A 17866-nucleotide genomic window follows, 5' to 3' on the forward strand; every position below is an offset into this window, starting at 1 on the left:
TTGAGGACTACTTAAATGATCCTAATCCTTGGGATTGAATTGCTCCAGTTCAAACAATTTGTATGACAATACTTGGCAATTAAAAAGAGTGGCGGAAAGTTTCTTGCCAGTTCTTCTTACCCGCTCTACGCCCTTGACTTGCGAACTGGTAGTAAATGTAAATTTACGATTTATTTAACTCGACGATTCAAAAGTGTACTTGGTTACCTACTTGAATAAAGATATTTTGAGTTTGAGTTTGAGTTTGAGTTTGAGTTTGAATAAGGAGTAGTAATAAAGCACAATCCAATATTGAACAATATTTTATTATCATACAAAATTAAAATTGCAGCAGTTTCTTTACCTCTAAACTACTTTAAACTTAGGTGGGCCATATGTTTCATAGGGAACTCCTTGGCTCGGTGACACTAGAGAAGAATCAAAACTCGATTGGGCGCCAGAAGGTAAGACGTTGGCGGTTGTGGAGCTGACCGAGTTGTGCGGTAGGCTGTTTTGATGATATACGTTTACAGATGATACACCAGAGCCAAATCCAGAGGACGAGCTATACTTTTCAGAGCCAACTGCACCACTTCCGCCACTCGAATCATAGTTATTATAATTTGTGCCAAAGCTAACGCTGGGCTTGGCTGTGTTGTAGGAATTGTATGATGTGCCAGAGTTATAACCTAATGCACTCCCAAAAGATGTAGCCGTATTTGATCCACTATTTCCTCCAGACCCAATAGCAGTCGAGCTGCCTAAGCCGTTGCTAGAGCCTTTGACAATAGAACTCCCATATAAATTGTTTGGTGCATAGTTAGGTAAAGTAGTATCAATACCACTTGATGCATCGAAAGTGCTGCTTTCCAAATTCGAATTTGAAATTATTGAAGAAACAGAACTAGACTCGTCATTCACTACTGCTGCAAATGTATCACCGGCACCTTGGATAATAGTACTAGCTGCGATGTCAGTATTAAATCTGTTGTCAATATTTTCCACAGTAGACTCAGACGTACTTGAACTTACGCCGTTATTCACAGAAGGAAAGTTACCGGTTGGTTTTAAAGCCGAATCATAGGAATTGTAACTGCCACTGGTTTCAGTTGCTTGGAAAGGGACATAAATAGATCCCGTTGCAGAATTTGATGTTGACTGAAGATTAGTTCCACTGCCAGTTTCAATAATGGATGCGTCTTTGTTACTTAAAAGAGTAGTACCTTTATTAAATTGACTTGAAGTTTCTGATCCACCAACCTCGAATGATTGCTCTGAGTGCAAAATACTGTCAAGAGATCCTGAAGTATCTTCGCTCGTTGAAGTTGGTCCAGTTGCAGTGAACGTGGCTCCATTGCTGGTCCCTACATTTAAATTAGAAAAAGACGCCTTTACGCCACCTTTGTTGTAATCACTGACAATGTTATCAATGAGGGCTTGAGAATCGGATTTGTCATTGTATTTGATGAAAAATACTTCAGGTTTTGTCGGTGCCTTAGATTCAAATTTAGGTAGAGCAATGTTCTTGACATCTTCTGGTTTCTTTACCAAGACATAAACAATAGTCTTTTCTTCATTTTGTTGAGGTACAGTAATTATCTGCGGAGATGGCGCTGGTTGACTGGGTGCCTTAATAAATATGATTTTGTAGTGTTTTTGTGCGGGTGGCAATACAATTGGTTGACGTTGCCTGACTGGCTCTGGTTCTTCAGGTGCGGAGAGTACATAAAAATGTTTAAATACTTGTGTAGGCTGTTGGGAGTTTTGAATATAATATTCTTGTTTAGCTGCTGAATGATATTGATTTGAGGACTGAAACTGGTTAGCGGCACTTGCTGATTCGTAGTGGCTGCCAATTTTATCTAGGCCGCTCGTATCAGATGTACTTTCAAAAGTAGTTTGATATTCAGTAAGCTGGTGTCCCGAACCAGTTCCATAATTATTAGATCCAAAAGAACCGGTTGAACCGTAGTTATTGTTAGATCCTGTTCCAAAAGCTGATCCAGAGTTATGATTTGATTGACTAGGGCCAAGTACATTGAAATTTGACCCACTTCCAGTATTAGATCCTGAACCAGTTTGGTAGTATCCAGACCCACTTCCGGTAGTAGATCCTGAACCTGTTTGGTAGTATCCAGACCCACTTCCGGTAGTAGATCCTGAACCTGTTTGGTAGTATCCGGAGTTGTAACTCGATCCCGCTCCGGACAGATATTTTTTGTTTGAATCAGTGCCAAATGTTGAGCCACTTTGAACATATGATCCTGTTGGGTAGCCCGTACTGGCTAAGCCTGAGCCAATGCCGGTAGAGGCACCGTAGTTACCATAGTTTCCAAACGCAGAATTGTATCCCAAGTTGGAGGAGGCTTTGTAGTTAGATCCGGGTCGGCCATACCCAGTCGAGGTAGAACCCTGAGCAGAGTAGGCACCGAAAACGGGGTTTGGCACATTGTACTCGTAGCCTACGCTGATGGTCCCTGCCATCGCCAGCACGACTGACGTCACCTAAAAAAAATTTAATACATATAGTTTTTTTATGAGTTGGTAGACTTCATCATTTCTTAGGTATAGTTAGCAAAGTAATTAATTGTATTATTAATAGAAATGAAGATTACATAATATTTAAATTCAAGGTTACTGTAAGCGGATCCTGACGAAATATTTTAGTAAAAAGCTCCTAAGAAGGTCTCGCTTCATTCTATTAATTATTTTATATAATTTTAAATCTAAATTTGCAATGTATTAACGCGACTTATATATAACTTATATGTACTTATAAGTTATATATAAGTCGCGACATGTATAAATTTGTAATAAAATGTACTAAACTTTGAAAAAAGTTCTCAAGTGTTTTAATAAAACGTGAAAGTCAAAGAAGTCAAGTCAAAATCATGTATTCATACAGGTAACACAATACACCCATATGAACGTGTTAAAAAAACATTTCAACACAAGGTTTTTTTGTTTTACACAACGTTTGTAAGGAGCTGAAACCATTACACCATGTACCATATGACATCTTAAGTAAAAAATAATAATAGAATATATTAAAAACAAAGATTTGGCCTCTATCAGCAGGAGGCATGGTGAAATAGGAGCACGCACTTACATTCTCGTGGGAACAACACGCAAATACATAGTCGAAATAACTAACATCACCGCATACACGTATTCAAGTACGACCAGTCACCACAAGTAGCACCCGTTCACGAGTAAGACGCATGCCCAGCCATCGGCCCCCTCGCCATATTTTAGGGAGAGAGACAACCCGACGCATGGACGCCGCCACAAGCAATGACATTTAAGCGAGCATGACGATCCTTAAAATGTGAACTTGGCTACATAAGAAAATTAAAATGTGTCTTTGTGAAGATCCTATATTCTAACATATTATATATGTCACCGTAAAATTGTAAACACCGTTAGATTGTAATCTATCTCGCGAGATTATAAACTGTCGAAAGATTGTGAACCTCAACGAACTGCTATATATATGAGGTTCACAATATATAACCTCATATATATAGCAGTTCGTTGAGGTTCACAATCTTTCGACAGTTTATAATCTCGCGAGATAGATTACAATCTAACGGTGTTTACAATTTTACGTTAACTTATATAACGAACATTGTCATTAAAATCACACAAACAATTACAAACTTTCCGTTAGGCCAATTAATAAATTCTCAACAGCATTAGAAAATATCAAGTGAATCGCTTTAAAGCCCAATATTTTTCAAGCTTTATATTGCTTAATTACTTGTAAAAATCATGCGTCAGTAATTTTGTTTTAGACCAGATTGGAACTTATATGTGAAGCATTTACAGCCTATTAATTAATTTTTACAAAATGTCTTTAACACGTCTCGAACGACACGCGTTACGTGTACAAACTTAAAAAAAAAAACACATTTTAAGTTTCGCAAAATTAGGTTTATCAATGTCTTAATATCCTATGAACAAATAAATGTCACGCGAAATGTACACAGATGAAATATCAATCTTATCACACAGCCGAGATAATAAAAAAGTACGCACCCAAATGGAAATCATGGTGGAGGTTGCCGGGTCGCGAGTGATGGCCGAGAGGCCGAATGTTACTTATATAGTCGACATCTTCAAGTACAAGGTCGCGAGTCACCGCGGAACCGGTACGCGACGAAAGCTCTCGCCCCCGGACAATGCAACCAATTAAGTCATCGGTTACCTAATCGCAGGCTGGTTCGGTGGCTCGTGAACTCGTTATCGAAATGTGTTTGCGGCAGGTGTTGACATGCCGCAGCGCAGCGCATTGCACTGATGCACTGTACTTTTCATCGTGTTTAGTCCATGTCTTCCATCGCGGGAGTGTATAAGTTTGTTGTAACCGTCGTATCTATTACATAATATAAATTCGGTCTATTGAATCCCATTCGATAGCTTTCTGCTATCCGATAGTAAGGTTTTTTAATTAACGCTTGTTTTTTATTAGTTTTCTGACTACTCCACGGCTTAACTAAATTTAAGTCTGAATTATGTTTCTTTTATTTTGTACATATATCGCTACGAGGATGTTTATCAAATATTGATGTCAAGGGTAGCTCACAACATCTTGTTAATATTATGATAATTACAAATTAAAACCCAGTGCTGTAGCAGCCGGCCTTAATCTTGGCATTAAATGTTTACTAACAAAATATCCGTGAATAGAGATATCGCTTTTAAAAAATTGGAAAAACCAAATTAAAACTTGAATATTTGATGGCTTCGTCAACTTCGAAGTTTATAGTTATTGAGCCGGACCTGAGATTTGTCATTCATTTTATAATTTATATTGCTTTGTGTGTAGTTGAAGATTAGCACGTTCAAGCGAAGTAAAAATTATGAAAAATTGTGTGGATTTTTCATTATATATATATATATATATATATATATATATATATATATATATATATATATTATACATTAATTTTCGTGCAAGTTGGTGGACATTCTTTGACAAACTTGACACACAGCCTTACACTGGTGAATTCGAATGTCTGATCGAGTGATCTTGGTCGTTGATCTATTTTAGCTCTAGCAGGGAAACTTTTATTTTACTAACAATAAAAAGACGAAATTGTTAATTTGTTTAACAGGCCGCCGATCAACGACTATTTCTATTATTTTTGTATTGAATTATCAACTTTGGTACTTACTGCATACCAAATGCACTATTTTAGGAGAATTGATCATTAGTACATATCGAGTGCTACAGTCTACTACATTATATTATACGAACAAAATGTTAATGTTTTACATTAACATTTTCATTTCAGATACTTCTTAACCAGGTTTATGTCAAACCAGTTTAGACCATATATTATTATATTTTATTAATATTATGATAGAAACATTTTAGCTACCTACAGTTAATAAACGATGTTTTAGGGCATTGAACTTTTAGATTTTGTCTCTACGCCAATTCATTATACATAGTTTGAAATTAAATTTTTCAAATGAAAAACAACGACGAGAAAGACTCTAAGGAGTTGAGTGTTTGATTTTAACTAATTGAAAAGTTCTCTTTTGTCTCTTAAACAGACAACTTTTGTATTCCATTTCATGCAGACATTCAAAGGAGAACATATAGATTTTAATATATTTTGTTTTTGTAAATATTCTAATTTATATTATTATATATATTAGGTCCTTACATATGAAATTGGCGTTTTACGTTTTGGCCACTTTGACCTCAAATATCTCCTCTTTGGTTAAGAATTCTAAATTAAAATTTGTACAGCTATTTACTCATGTATTTGTGCTTCGATGACCGTCATTCATTTGTTTTTTCTTCTGTTTTTTTCTGTTTGCGTCACTCATTTTACAAAATGGAAAACTTAAAGTATCGCATTATTTACGAGTACGAGTTCCGCCGTGGCACTAGTGCTGCGGAAACGACTCGAAGGGTGAATGATGTGTATGGCGGTCATGTTGCAAAAGAAAACACAGTTCGTTTTTGGTTCCAACGTTTTCGTTCTGGAAATTTCGACCTGCAGAACAAGCCCCGTGGACGGCCTGAGACCCAAGTTGATAATGAAGTATTGAAGGATATTGTGGAAGCGGATCCATCGCAAACCACCTCCGAGTTAGCTGCAGGCTGCGGTGTTAGTGATAAAACTGTTTTAATTCACTTGAAGCAAATTGGGAAGATTAAAAAGCTTGAAAGATGGGTACCTCACGAATTGACTGAAGATAACCGGCAAACGCGCGTCGACTGCTGCGTTACATTACTGAACCGGCACAATAATGAAGGTATTTTAAACCGAATCACTACCTGTGATGAAAAATGGATTCTTTACGATAATCGAAAGCGCTCAGCGCAATGGTTGGATCCTGGCCAGCCAGCCAAATCCTGCCCCAAGCGAAAATTAACCCCAAAAAAGTTACTTGTAAGCGTTTGGCGGACTAGTGCCGGTATTGTTCATTGCAGTTTTCTCAAATCTGGCCAGACTATTACGGCTGATGTCTATTGTCAGCAATTGCAAACCATGATGGAAAAGCTAGCGGCTAAACAACCTAGGCTGGTCAATGGCTCCACGCCACTGCTACTTCACGACAACGCTAGACCACACACTGCACAACAGACGGCTACCAAATTAGAAGAGCTTCAATTGGAATGTTTAAGACATCCTCCGTACTCCCCGGACCTTGCTCCAACAGATTACCATTTTTTTCGAAATTTGGACAACTTCTTGCAAGGGAAAAATTTTAACTCTGATGGGGCAGTCCAAATCGCCTTTACAGATTTTATTGATTCCCGTCCGACTGGTTTTTTTAGTAAAAGGATCAATGAACTACCTATGAGATGGCAAAAGTGCATAGAAAACAATGGTTCATATTTTGATTAATTAAATATATTATATTTAAAAATATTCGACTTTTTGTTCCTCCCATACAAAACGCCAATTTCATATGTAAGGACCTAATATATAATTCAATTACATATCTAAAACGTTTGATAAAATTGTGCACAATTTCTACGTAAAGTAACACTTAAAGCGATTGTCTGCGGCTTTAATCGCTGTGATGACATCTGTTGAAGAAGGATGCTGTACGGTTGACATGATGACCTCCATGAGGATCCTCGACCAGTCTAACCACTGACGAGCACAGTGATTGTTGGCGTTAACTGTACGTGTCACTAAACGATATATTATCCTGAATCGCGCTAACAAATTGTTTCCAACCGCTGAGAATACATTCTGCTACACCTCGACATCAGCCACACACATCCGCGCCTATGTCTTATGTGTGAAATACAAAAACGTGTGGAACTCTATCTGAACATACATTATTTTTATTTGACTTTCATCTAACGTGTAAATGATTTATATAATTAGGAAGTTACCTAAATATTGATAATGCATCAAAACATTATTTATTCATGATAATTTTCAAATGGAATTCAGTTCTAAATCTATTTACCACGAAGAGGTCACATCGAGACATACAGCATTTTAGGAGTTAGGCCAATACTGCACACAATATATGGACATTGTAGATCGAGCATGAATAGCTCGACTAGCTTTACTTACTTACGTGGTAGTAGTAGTAGTAGTAAAAATGTTGCCAGACTGCCAATTTTCGGAAGAGAGGAAAAACTGCTTTATCTGCTAGAAGTGCATATTTTCTAGTGAGAAATTTTATTATTCAGGCGTTCGCATTTAAATTTTCATTGATTCCTATATTGTGAAATAAATATATTATCTCTGTGGCACTTTCGAGCAATAGCGATAAATGAGAAATTCTTGTTAAAAATGTTAATGTCGACTCGTTCGGACAACATTCTTGCCGTGTATTCCTATTGAAGGCTTTTGATGGGTCAACTGTCAAGCCATGCTTTACTCTGAATAGTCTTTGGAGAAAGACTCGAATAAACGTAAGTGGATGGTAAAGTCGTCTAATATTAAGTGGAAGTCAGAACGCCTTAAACGAAAATTATGTTTTTCATTATTTATTTTAATTTATTCTAAAGTAGCGTCGATAATACCCACAACTAGTTGTGAATCCGGGAGGCTGTTGACACCTAAGGCTTTCTCAAAAATTCCACGACTTCAGCGAATTTTGTAAAAGCGTTTTCTGGATAAATGACGTTATCTTTCACTATTTGAATCATATTTTATATTTAGGTTTCGGTAATTTTATCCACTGAATTTTTACGAGCCTTATAAAAAATAAGTCTGATGATGAAATTTCTTTGTGACAATTAGTACTTTACGATTTAGAATCCGATATATTATCATTAACTAGCTGTGGTGTGTGTTAAGGTCGATTTACATCAAACGAACATAGAGCTAGAGCTAGAACAAGAGCATTCTTTCGTAATCTTTTAGTGTAAACGAAAGCTAGAGGTATCGATTTACATCAAACGAACATAGAGCTAGAGCTAGAACAAGAGCATTCTTTCGTAATCTTTTAGTGTAAACAAAAGCTAGATCGAATGTTCTTTGCTCATTCGTGACAATTCTGTGGTTAGTATTGGTAGTGCTTCGTTATGTCTGACTCTGACAGCGATATCATTATTGCAAGTGCTGCATTTATTATTTTGTCGCGAAAACTCTTTTTTTAACTCTTCAAGATTACATTCCAGTTGTTTTGCGATTTTCCGCCAAGCATCTTGTTTGTAAGTTGTATTTTTATAGTTTTCATACGTCGGATCCCACAGGCATCTGAAATTGCGGTAGGCTTCTATCATTAATAAACATTTTTCTTGAGACCAATCCATAATTTAATCGATAAGATACGTAAACAATCGCTAGAACACAAGAACGCTTTGAAAAGACCGCTCAGTGGCGCGAGCACGTCCGAACACGCTAGAACGCTCTAAGCAACTGTTCGCGCGCTCTTGCGCCGTTTACATCAAGCGAACGAGCATTCTTAGAATATTCTATAGAATCTTTGCGAACGCACTAAGAACAACGAAAGAATGCTCTACGCCTGTTTACACGAGAAGAATTTGATGTAGTGGGGATAGAATGAGCATTCGCTCGTTTGATGTAAATCGACCTTTACACCATGATTGCGTTCGTTTCATGATTTTGTTGCGGAGTTATTTTTAAAGTTTGATAACTCCTTAGATCTTGATTGAAATCAAAATATACAGATACAAATGTTTGATATGCATCACGTTCATTTGGATAATTAATGGTTATCATGTTATAAAATGGTCTTCCCTAAACATGCCATAGGGTCATAGTGCCAAAAATGTGATAATGACACAACCAAAATATAGATACTAAAGAGGAATAATTCCTTAACTCCGTTTGCGTTTGTTCTCGAAGGTTCGAATCAGGCGACAACGTTATAACGATCAGTAGACCGCTCGCTATCGTCCACAGCTCTGAATGTCGGCGACAAAAGTTGCGGAGTGTTATAGGCCCCAAATCTATATGTCAGAAATCTTGAAGGCTACTACGGAGACGGCCAACCTTTTAGAGGTACAACTCACAAAAAATTTAAATTTGTGTTACTATTAATCGAGAACAAGAACACGCTAACATGCTACCGAGTTACCGAACGGATTTCTGTAGTTTGTATAATGTTGACGTACAAATAGACCATGGAATGGAATACTTAATGTGATCATCGCTAAGGCTTTATTTAAATTCTCGCTTTGATTCCGATTGTGTGCCGATTCTTTTTTATTTTCGTACTAAATTAAGTTCAAGTGTTGCGTCGATGTCTAGTAGTGCCATAGTTGTGTTCGAGAATTCTGGATTTAAGATTGCTCACATATTGTAACGAGGCGCTTCATAATTTGAATTAATAAGAAATTTAGTTAATTCAATCAAGCTCTTAATGTCGCGTGCATGCAGAATAAGTATACATTTCGTTAATGGATTTCCTAATTGTATAAATTATACGGCGAAGACAGTTTATGTGAGGTGAGGTAGTATTATTGCTCAAAGTTTTATGTAAGTTAACCTTCTTATTATTTTAAAATGGATTTCTTTTATTAAACAACAGCTGGCATTGTCAATCATAATATTCTGTTATTGAAAAAATTGTTAAAAGGAATATTAATGTATCGGAGGAACGTAGTTTTATTTGAGCGCTAGACGTTGTAAGCAAACAACGATAATTTACGTCACTGGTTATTTACTCGATACGGCATATCGGAGCGGTCGGCTTTGCCAACAATGTTAAGTAGGAGCGAGCTCGGAGGCACGTCGAGTGGCGCCGTGGAGTAGTCAGCGGCGAGTGCGGACAGCGGAGTGGCGAGTAGTAGCGCACAGCTCGCCGACGGAGCAGCACGCGATGATTGCTGTGGCGCTGGGCGTGTGGCTGTGCGCGCTGGCGTGGCCCGGGGTGGGAGCCAGCGTGCATTGCGCGCTGCGGCGCGAGATCTCACCGTGCACGTGCCGCCGTGAGGACGCCGCCGGAGCGGTGCTCGTGTTGTGCCAGCGGATCTCTTCCTACCGCGACGTCGCGCGCGCCCTCACCGACAAGTTCAGTCCGGATACTAAGATCGGCCTCGACATCTCGCACTCGCGCCTTCCTGACTTCGCTGACCACACTTTCCGGGATCTCGGCCTCTCCATGACCAAACTCAAGCTCAACTTCGACAACCTGAGGCAAGTTCACGCGAGAGGCGCTGATAAGGGCGAAAGCGAACGCCGCTTATCATCGCAGTGGGCGGCGCCCGCGCGCCGTCTTCTGTTCGAATCTTAACGCGGAAAATTTCCCTTCGTGGCGATGTATTAATTATTAATTGAGCGGAGTCTATCAGCGTCAATTAGTCATTATTATTAGCAGCCTACGCGAGATCTGAGCTCCACAGCAATTAAAGTGGCCGTGGCCGCTTCACCTTCGACCCTATTGATCACAATTCTTTTTGATCTTTTTTGTTATTCCCCTGATAAATAATATTGTCTTTGATTCGTCGCAAAACAAGTGATTTATTTGTGAGATTATTGAAGGCAAATCGATCGGCACTCGTAACAGCATCTAGGAGTGATGAAGTGGCCGCGCGATAGTGTTCAGGTTATCTTGGGTCACTTCTAAAGCAGTAAAATTGAATGATATCACAGTGGCCGTGTTGTACCCTTAATGAAATGCTAATAGTGTATAAGTACTTCTCGTTCACGAAAACGAACCCTTTTCTAAGATAAAACCATCCAGTTTTGCTACTTTCAAAGTTGACTTCCTCGCATCGTTGTTCTCTTTACTGTCTCTTTCTTTTGGTATTCGCATACTTTTGTATGGCAGTAAATTTTTTCAGTCAGAAGACGTTTAAACCCACTTTAAGTGAACATTAGTCTTCATCACTCAACTTCTCTTTAAAGAATTGTGTTTTCATTTGTATTCGGTTGAACATTGCCGAAGCATCTAATAAGTCTTCTATTTTCTGTTAATATAAGCAAAGGGAATCAAATGTTTACTTGTTTCTGTTGTGTTTTATTAGGTTGAGTTATAAATTTGATGTCTAATCCAGTTGAAAAGTACATTGAATACATGATTTGGCTATTTCTTTATTTTAACAGAGGTTATTCCTTTTCGCTTGAAACACATTCCCAATACAATAACATAATTACGAAAATATTTGTTAATAGCGAGGGCGGATAAACAGGGCGGCCCCTGTACTTTCTGGATCTTCAATGTCGTCGATGGGCATGTTATCGGTGTAAATACCATGTTTTCTTGTCTTAAATTCAATCAAGATTTTTAGCCGTAAACCTGTTGTGCCCGGAACATAATTTGTAGCGTTGTAGCTTATGATAAGCTTGTTTTGGAATTACTGTTATGTCTACAATACACACAAAAATATTAACACATTTTAAATATATGTATGTAGTACTTATATATTTGTATGTATTTTAAGTATATACTCTTTTGGGTAATTTCGGACGCTTATTTCGCAACTGGCTGGATACTTATAGGTGTTGATGTTGTTAATTTAAAAATAGGCAGTCGATAACACTCTTGATATTTTTAGTAAAGTAAATATTATGATGTATGTAAATAGCGATACTGAAGGGTACGCTCGATGCATACTCGAGCCACGTGCCGCCGTGGGCGATAACACCACAATCGTGCGCTTCTCTCGGTGTTCACTTGTACAGCGATATCTTATCCGAGTCGCGGAACTTATATGTATTATTATTCGACTATCAGAAGGCTGCCTAAAATTAACAAAACGAAACGACGTTCAACGCATAGCTAAAAGAGTGCTTATCACTTATTCAGAGTGACCAGCCGGAACCAGCTCTCCGTCGCAATTAGAAAAGGGTGTAAAAGATGAAGTATGCGGTTTTAACTAAATAAATAAACGTAAGGCGCCTCTAGTAAACGCAGCTCGCCGCCTAATTGATCCCATTTTGTAATTTAATTGCCCTTTGGCCCGAAGTAACGACAATTATGAATCGACTCTTTAACCACTTCAATATAATATTTTATAGACATACATATTTAGCCTCGGCAGAACTTTATAACTCCGATGTACCTACCTAACCCAACCTGAACTCTTTAATTATCAAAACATATTATTCGTATAACAAAGAAGCTCGCACCGACTTCTTGCTATATTTAGATAACATATTTACAGTTTCAAGTTATTATCAGAAAAATATTAATAGCGTATACAAACAGCAAAAACTAGACACTTAAATCTATTTGAATGAAAACTGTGGGTCCGTTTTAATTAATTTAAATTTTATTCTAAAATAATGCATTATTTGGGATGCATTCTTTACTCCAGGTTTCTAATTTTTTTTTGATATGAATGAATCGGGCTTCGTCGGCCTTAACCGGTACCGGGTACAACCGTAGATTCTATTATATTATATTCTATATAATCGATGCGCATTATATTAATAATGTCCATTTATTGTCTGCGTATATTTGATTTTTACCAGATTTTGCATTTTATTATTAAAAGATGGTAATCAGGACTATTGTAGCATCGCGGAGCTGACTTCATGTTGAGGTTTGAGGTCGTTTATTTATTAATTAAAAACGCCTAATAGCTTAAGAGTAATGAATTGTTATTCCACACATGCATACGTGTTGTGCACGACGAGCTCTTGCAAATGAATATATGTATATTACTCTGATAACGATGAAACGTAGTTTTTATCTTAAACAATATTTCAGTTCAGTCTTTTTAATTAGCGTACAAGTTACTGTTACAGATGAATTTGCTATAAAGAACTTCTTACAGTCTTCTTGGGTTAAGCTGTGACTATGTGGTACTGAAGTAACCTTACACGAAGACCTTGGGACGCTAGCGCAGTAATTCAGTAACATAATATGTCTGTGAATCTTACTAGTCACTTATTTTGGCTCGGTTCCTCTTGGGCCTGTACTCTATTATGGTCGTATGGAACCTACGTTATATTATGGTACCTGCAGCGCAGCCGTATGATCGTGTGGCGCCAGCCGTGGACCTCGCGATAACCCTGGTCCGTTGACCTCTCACTACACAGTATTTAACTAGATGTACTCGTGACGCAGCCCTGATTTTGTGATGCATTCAATTGATCTGATACACGAAATATTGTAAAAAATGCTCCTTTTAGTGTAAGGTAACTAGGTACCACCGCTCTGGTACTGACTTGCTCAGATTTCAGCCGTTTACGATGAGATTCTGGTATTTTGTATTTTTTTATTGGGAAAATTATCACAAAATCGACCGCGATACATATATAGCCACCGTGGCAACAAGTCCATTCGACGAAATGATATATGGAAGGTCCATGACAATGTCTACTTGACCGCGATAGTCATTTGGAGTGCTGTAACATTTAAAATTAATTAATTAATAACAAATCGAGTTTAACTGTACCTATGATGGTGTAAAATGTTTGCAGTGAGCTACGCGAAAGCGTGTTTACGAAGCTGGAGTTGCTGGACTATCTGAGCCTGGCAGACAACTCTTTGGCGGACATGCCGCGACACGTGCTGCGTCACTTGCCTCACGTTCGCACGCTAGATCTCTGCCGAAATAACATTACGCAGCTAGCTGAGGATGACTTCAAGGTAACACTTCTGCATACGCCGGAAGCGACCACTGCCTCCGTCCGCACTTTGTTGCCCACTCACTAATGTTTCCACTCGCAGGATATCCAGGAGCTAGAGCATCTGCTCCTGGCTGACAACCAGATCGCGCGGATCGAGAGGCACGCATTCCCTAAGGGGCTCAAACACATCCACCTGGGCATTAATAAATTGCACACTCTCAACGGCGCCTTGAGGGACTTGGACCGCCTCGAGTGGATCTTCATTAATGCTAATCATTTGAAATCCATTGAAAATGAGTTGCCTGTGGTTAGTTTAGACGTGCTACATTAGAAGTTCTATAAAGTAAAAAACAAATAAATAGAACACATTTTTAAATGTATGATCTACTTACTAAAAATAAGAATTCAGAGCCAAAATCAAATTTTACTAGAAGTACTTTATGGAAACGCTATCTTTATATCTCTTTGTTCTTCATTCCTTTATACATTAATATTTTATTAAACTGTTGAAGAGCATATATGGTGGGCTCGGATTGCACTATAATGTTTGCACGTAGCGCGCCAAACGGCTGACGCTCGTTCACGCGGCCCACAACGGCCTGCGCGCGCTGCCCGGCGAGCTTTGGCGGCTGCCCGCGCTGGACTCCCTCTACGCCTACGACAACCGCATTAGCGCGCTGGGAGGTGCCTTGGGTGACTGTCGACGCCTCGTCACACTCAGCCTGTCTTTCAATGATATTCAAGAGGTAGTCTTTTTGCGTTTGTTTGATTTGTTTCCTCACACCACATGTATGACTCTGTCTGCGTCCATTATTACAGCTGGCATCGGATGAATTCGCCGGTACGGAGGCGCTGGCTGACTTGGACCTGGCCTACAATCGGCTGAGCGCACTTAACGGCTCGCTGCGCGCACTCAAGTCCCTGCGATACCTCAATCTCACGCACAACGCTCTCACTCAGTTCTCGATGCACGAGATACGAGGCCTGCGTCGGCTCTACGTCATCGATTTGTCGCACAATAAAATAAATCAGCTCTCGGGACATATCGAGGTACGGTCACGCGGCAGCGGGTTATAGGCCGGCAACGCACTTGCGAGTCTCCTGACAATGTGACTGTCTATGCGCGGCGGTATCACTTATCATCAGATGAGCCTCCTGCGCGGTTGCCTCCTGTTACATAAAAAAAAGCGCACATTACTTAAGAAATAACACTTCTCAAATATCCACTCACTTAATTGCTGTGAGCTTTAGGACTATTGTATCGTGCTGTAGGCATCTCTGTGCACAAAATATGTTCGTAGAGCGATGGGGACGTTATTTCAGAACCTAGTGGACATCGAGACTCGCGTGTTGGAGGTCCGTCTCGACCACAACGGCCTGGAGGCCTTGGGTGGGGCCTTAGGTGGCGTACGTGGTCTACTGCGCCTCACCCTCGCCCACAATCGGCTTCGGCACCTCACGCCTGCCGATCTCGCCGGCCTCGATGAGCTGCGTCTGCTCGATGTGTCCTACAACCACATCGTCTCTTTAGAGGACTCGTCTAAGGTACGATTTGTAAGACCATTTCATCTCTCGTCCGCGTATTTCGTGTTCGCTAGCGAGCTCTCGCGAATTAAGATACGGGTGGTTTCAGGCTATCCTGCCGCGCCTGGAAGAGTTGAACGCTCATCACAATGACATCGTGGCGTTGAACGAGGCACTCCATGGATTGCCGGCACTCTGCACGGCTGATTTCTCCCACAACCAGATCGAGACAGTTGACAACGAGGTCGCCTCCAAGTCTCGCTGTACCATAAACGGAGTGCCCGGTGTCCTAAAGATTTATCTTCAAGGTGACAAATATACTTTAAAACTATTGGTTTGAGATACACACTGTGTCGAATGCAATGATAGCTAGCTTTTATGAAGTTAAGTTACGATTGGAAACTTTTATTTACACTTCACCTTTAAATTATGCAGCGCTGTGTGCGACGCGATTGTAAAACTGCAATGCGATTTCAACGCTCGTGATGAACGAGTGCATTAAGCGAAAAGGTGCAAACGGATTTTGCGTAGCGTATGCTCCCGTTCGAGCCTTCGATGAGTTAGTGAATATTTGCAGATAACCCCGTGCTGTGCGAGGAACGGGTGTTCGAGTTGGCGGCTGCGGTGGAGCGGGCGGGCGCTCGTCTGAGCGGAGACGCGGTGTGCGCTGCCTCCAAAGGCCTCGAGGCGCTAAACGACGGGGGCCCCGACGCACCCGTGATCGTCGTGGCGCGGGTGGGGCCCGCTCCGGACCCCGACCGCACCCTCGCACCGGGCCCGCTCTTCTACCGCCGAGCCCGGGACGCGCCCTGACAACCCATCTAATGAAGTGTGCCAAATTAAAACACCAAAAATGCCATGTACATAACGTAAGCTCAGCGTAGAGTGTAGGCTCGGGAGGAGCGTTACGCATTTTGAAACCGGCCGAGTTTCGGTTTCGGTTTCAGTATGTGTGTATGTGTATCTCAGTGTGTACAATTCCTATATCTGCGTCTGTATCTTTGAGCTTTTTTCTTCACGGGCACTTAAAATAACAAGTATTTCTCCTGGAATCGAATACCGGACCTCGGCAAAAAACTCAGCGCAAGACCGAGCGGGTTCTTACGGAGTCCTAAAATCATTGAAAATATTAGTAAGAGACGTGTATAATTGGTACCTATAATATAGTTGATAAGATAAATTATTATAAAGGCAATTAACAATACTCAACGGCTACGATATAATAATAATAGGACATAAAATAATTACTTTAAAATTTAAACGTACTAACCGAAAATGTATACGCCCTTTTGAGTATTTTAATAATATATTAAAATTGTATTAAATTAATAGAGAGAGAGATTGATGTCGTAGAACTTAAGGAAGTGTATGAAATCGGGTTTAATAATTAAAACGCAAAAACTTAAAAATTATACTTACAAAGGCCTTTGAGAATTTATTTGGAAAAGTATTAATATTTCAAGAGTTTTCTATTGATAGCAATGAATATAATAGTAACGGTGATAAGAAGAAGAGAGCCGCGTACCGAGTGATTATAATTCCGTTCCTAATGTGTACAAAACTACTTTCATACATTTCCAGTAGCAGCGAAGTGAGACGAGAGCTCGCCGTGGTGTTAGCTTTACTTTGAACTGTGAGTTGGCCGCGCCCTGCGACCTAATTGTAACCAATAAATCATTACCACTGCGTTGTCGTCTTTTAGTTTTCTCTACCCTTCTTTGCAAAGCAACTCCGTAATGCCAGTTATTGAGAACTCGCTGTTTCGCTTGCGTTGCGTACGTAACTCATGATTAGTACTTAGTACTAATAACGTACGTTATTATTAGGTTGGCTGAAAAGACACAGTGATACTAGTATTAAGTTGAATGAATTTGGTAACTGTCGTACTAATAGTTAGTGAGATATAGTATTATAGGCGAAGGAACTCTTTGGATAAAAATGAATTTCATAATTATAAAGCAATGATTTTTAGCTAAAAAAATACGATTGAATCTAAGGCTGGGCTTGATAGACTTTATACAGCCTCTGCACCAATAAAATCAACCGTTGAGAAGTTTGCTAAGTTTAAAGGAGGCGAAATGAGCAACGAGGACGATGCACGCAGTGGACGCCCCAAAGAGCCCGATGTCATGGAAATGGATTACTTACGCTACAGATTGTATATGATATATTGACGATTCCTGGGTCATCAGTGTTCGAAATACATTATTTTAATTTTATTAAATTTGATGAGGGTGATCTCAAAAATATTTTTACTCGGCCGATCCTCACATTTATTCATTAGTCATTGTTAAGATTCACTCAGTTAACGTTTTGTGCATTTTTATATTATATACTTTTGTTAATTTCTTGTGAATAGTGACGTCCTCCATTTAGGTTAGGTT

General features: G+C 39.5%; 3 protein-coding genes across 5 annotated transcripts; 2 read left to right on the forward strand and 1 right to left on the reverse strand.

Moving 5' to 3' along the window:
• Positions 1-289: 289 nt before the first annotated feature.
• Positions 290-4143, reverse strand: LOC125062447 (protein lingerer-like). 2 transcript variants are annotated; one of them, XM_047668384.1, is made up of 3 exons: positions 4018-4143; positions 2145-2484; positions 290-2099 (listed from the first exon to the last, which is right to left on the reverse strand). In XM_047668384.1, exons 1-3 carry the CDS (start codon positions 4030-4032, stop codon positions 346-348), a joined length of 2109 nt encoding a protein of 702 aa, XP_047524340.1. In that variant the 5' UTR covers positions 4033-4143; the 3' UTR covers positions 290-345. The 2 variants fall into 2 exon arrangements, with proteins under 2 accessions (XP_047524340.1, XP_047524339.1); XM_047668383.1 differs by having other exon boundaries at positions 290-2484.
• Positions 4144-5774: 1631 nt separating this feature from the next.
• LOC125062618 (histone-lysine N-methyltransferase SETMAR-like) lies at positions 5775-7018 on the forward strand. Its single transcript, XM_047668657.1, has 2 exons — positions 5775-6838; positions 7000-7018. Exons 1-2 carry the CDS (start codon positions 5829-5831, stop codon positions 7016-7018), a joined length of 1029 nt encoding a protein of 342 aa, XP_047524613.1. The 5' UTR covers positions 5775-5828.
• A 3202-nt stretch (positions 7019-10220) lies between these two features.
• On the forward strand, positions 10221-17169 carry LOC125062346 (leucine-rich repeats and immunoglobulin-like domains protein 1). 2 transcript variants are annotated; one of them, XM_047668193.1, is made up of 8 exons: positions 10221-10574; positions 13809-13977; positions 14059-14265; positions 14516-14704; positions 14778-15008; positions 15282-15512; positions 15592-15790; positions 16060-17169. In XM_047668193.1, the coding sequence occupies exons 1-8, from the start codon at positions 10258-10260 to the stop codon at positions 16293-16295; spliced, it is 1779 nt and encodes a 592-aa protein (XP_047524149.1). In that variant the 5' UTR covers positions 10221-10257; the 3' UTR covers positions 16296-17169. The 2 variants fall into 2 exon arrangements, with proteins under 2 accessions (XP_047524149.1, XP_047524150.1); XM_047668194.1 differs by having other exon boundaries at positions 10223-10574; positions 15282-15503.
• Positions 17170-17866: the final 697 nt, after the last annotated feature.

The sequence above is a fragment of the Pieris napi genome, chromosome Z, assembly GCF_905475465.1.
Source record: "Pieris napi chromosome Z, ilPieNapi1.2, whole genome shotgun sequence".
In the NCBI taxonomy this organism is placed as follows: Eukaryota; Metazoa; Arthropoda; class Insecta; order Lepidoptera; family Pieridae; genus Pieris; species Pieris napi.

Excerpts from the sequence above, each read along its gene's own strand:
- LOC125062346 (XM_047668193.1), top strand. The coding sequence starts at position 10,258 with ATGATTGCTGTGGCGCTGGGCGTGTGGCTGTGCGCGCTGGCGTGGCCC. Across the intron at positions 14,266-14,515 it reads TTGAAAATGAGTTGCCTGTG|CGCGCCAAACGGCTGACGCT; the intron begins GTTAGTTTAGAC and ends GTTTGCACGTAG. Across the intron at positions 14,705-14,777 it reads CTTTCAATGATATTCAAGAG|CTGGCATCGGATGAATTCGC; the intron begins GTAGTCTTTTTG and ends CCATTATTACAG.
- LOC125062618 (XM_047668657.1), top strand. The coding sequence starts at position 5,829 with ATGGAAAACTTAAAGTATCGCATTATTTACGAGTACGAGTTCCGCCGT.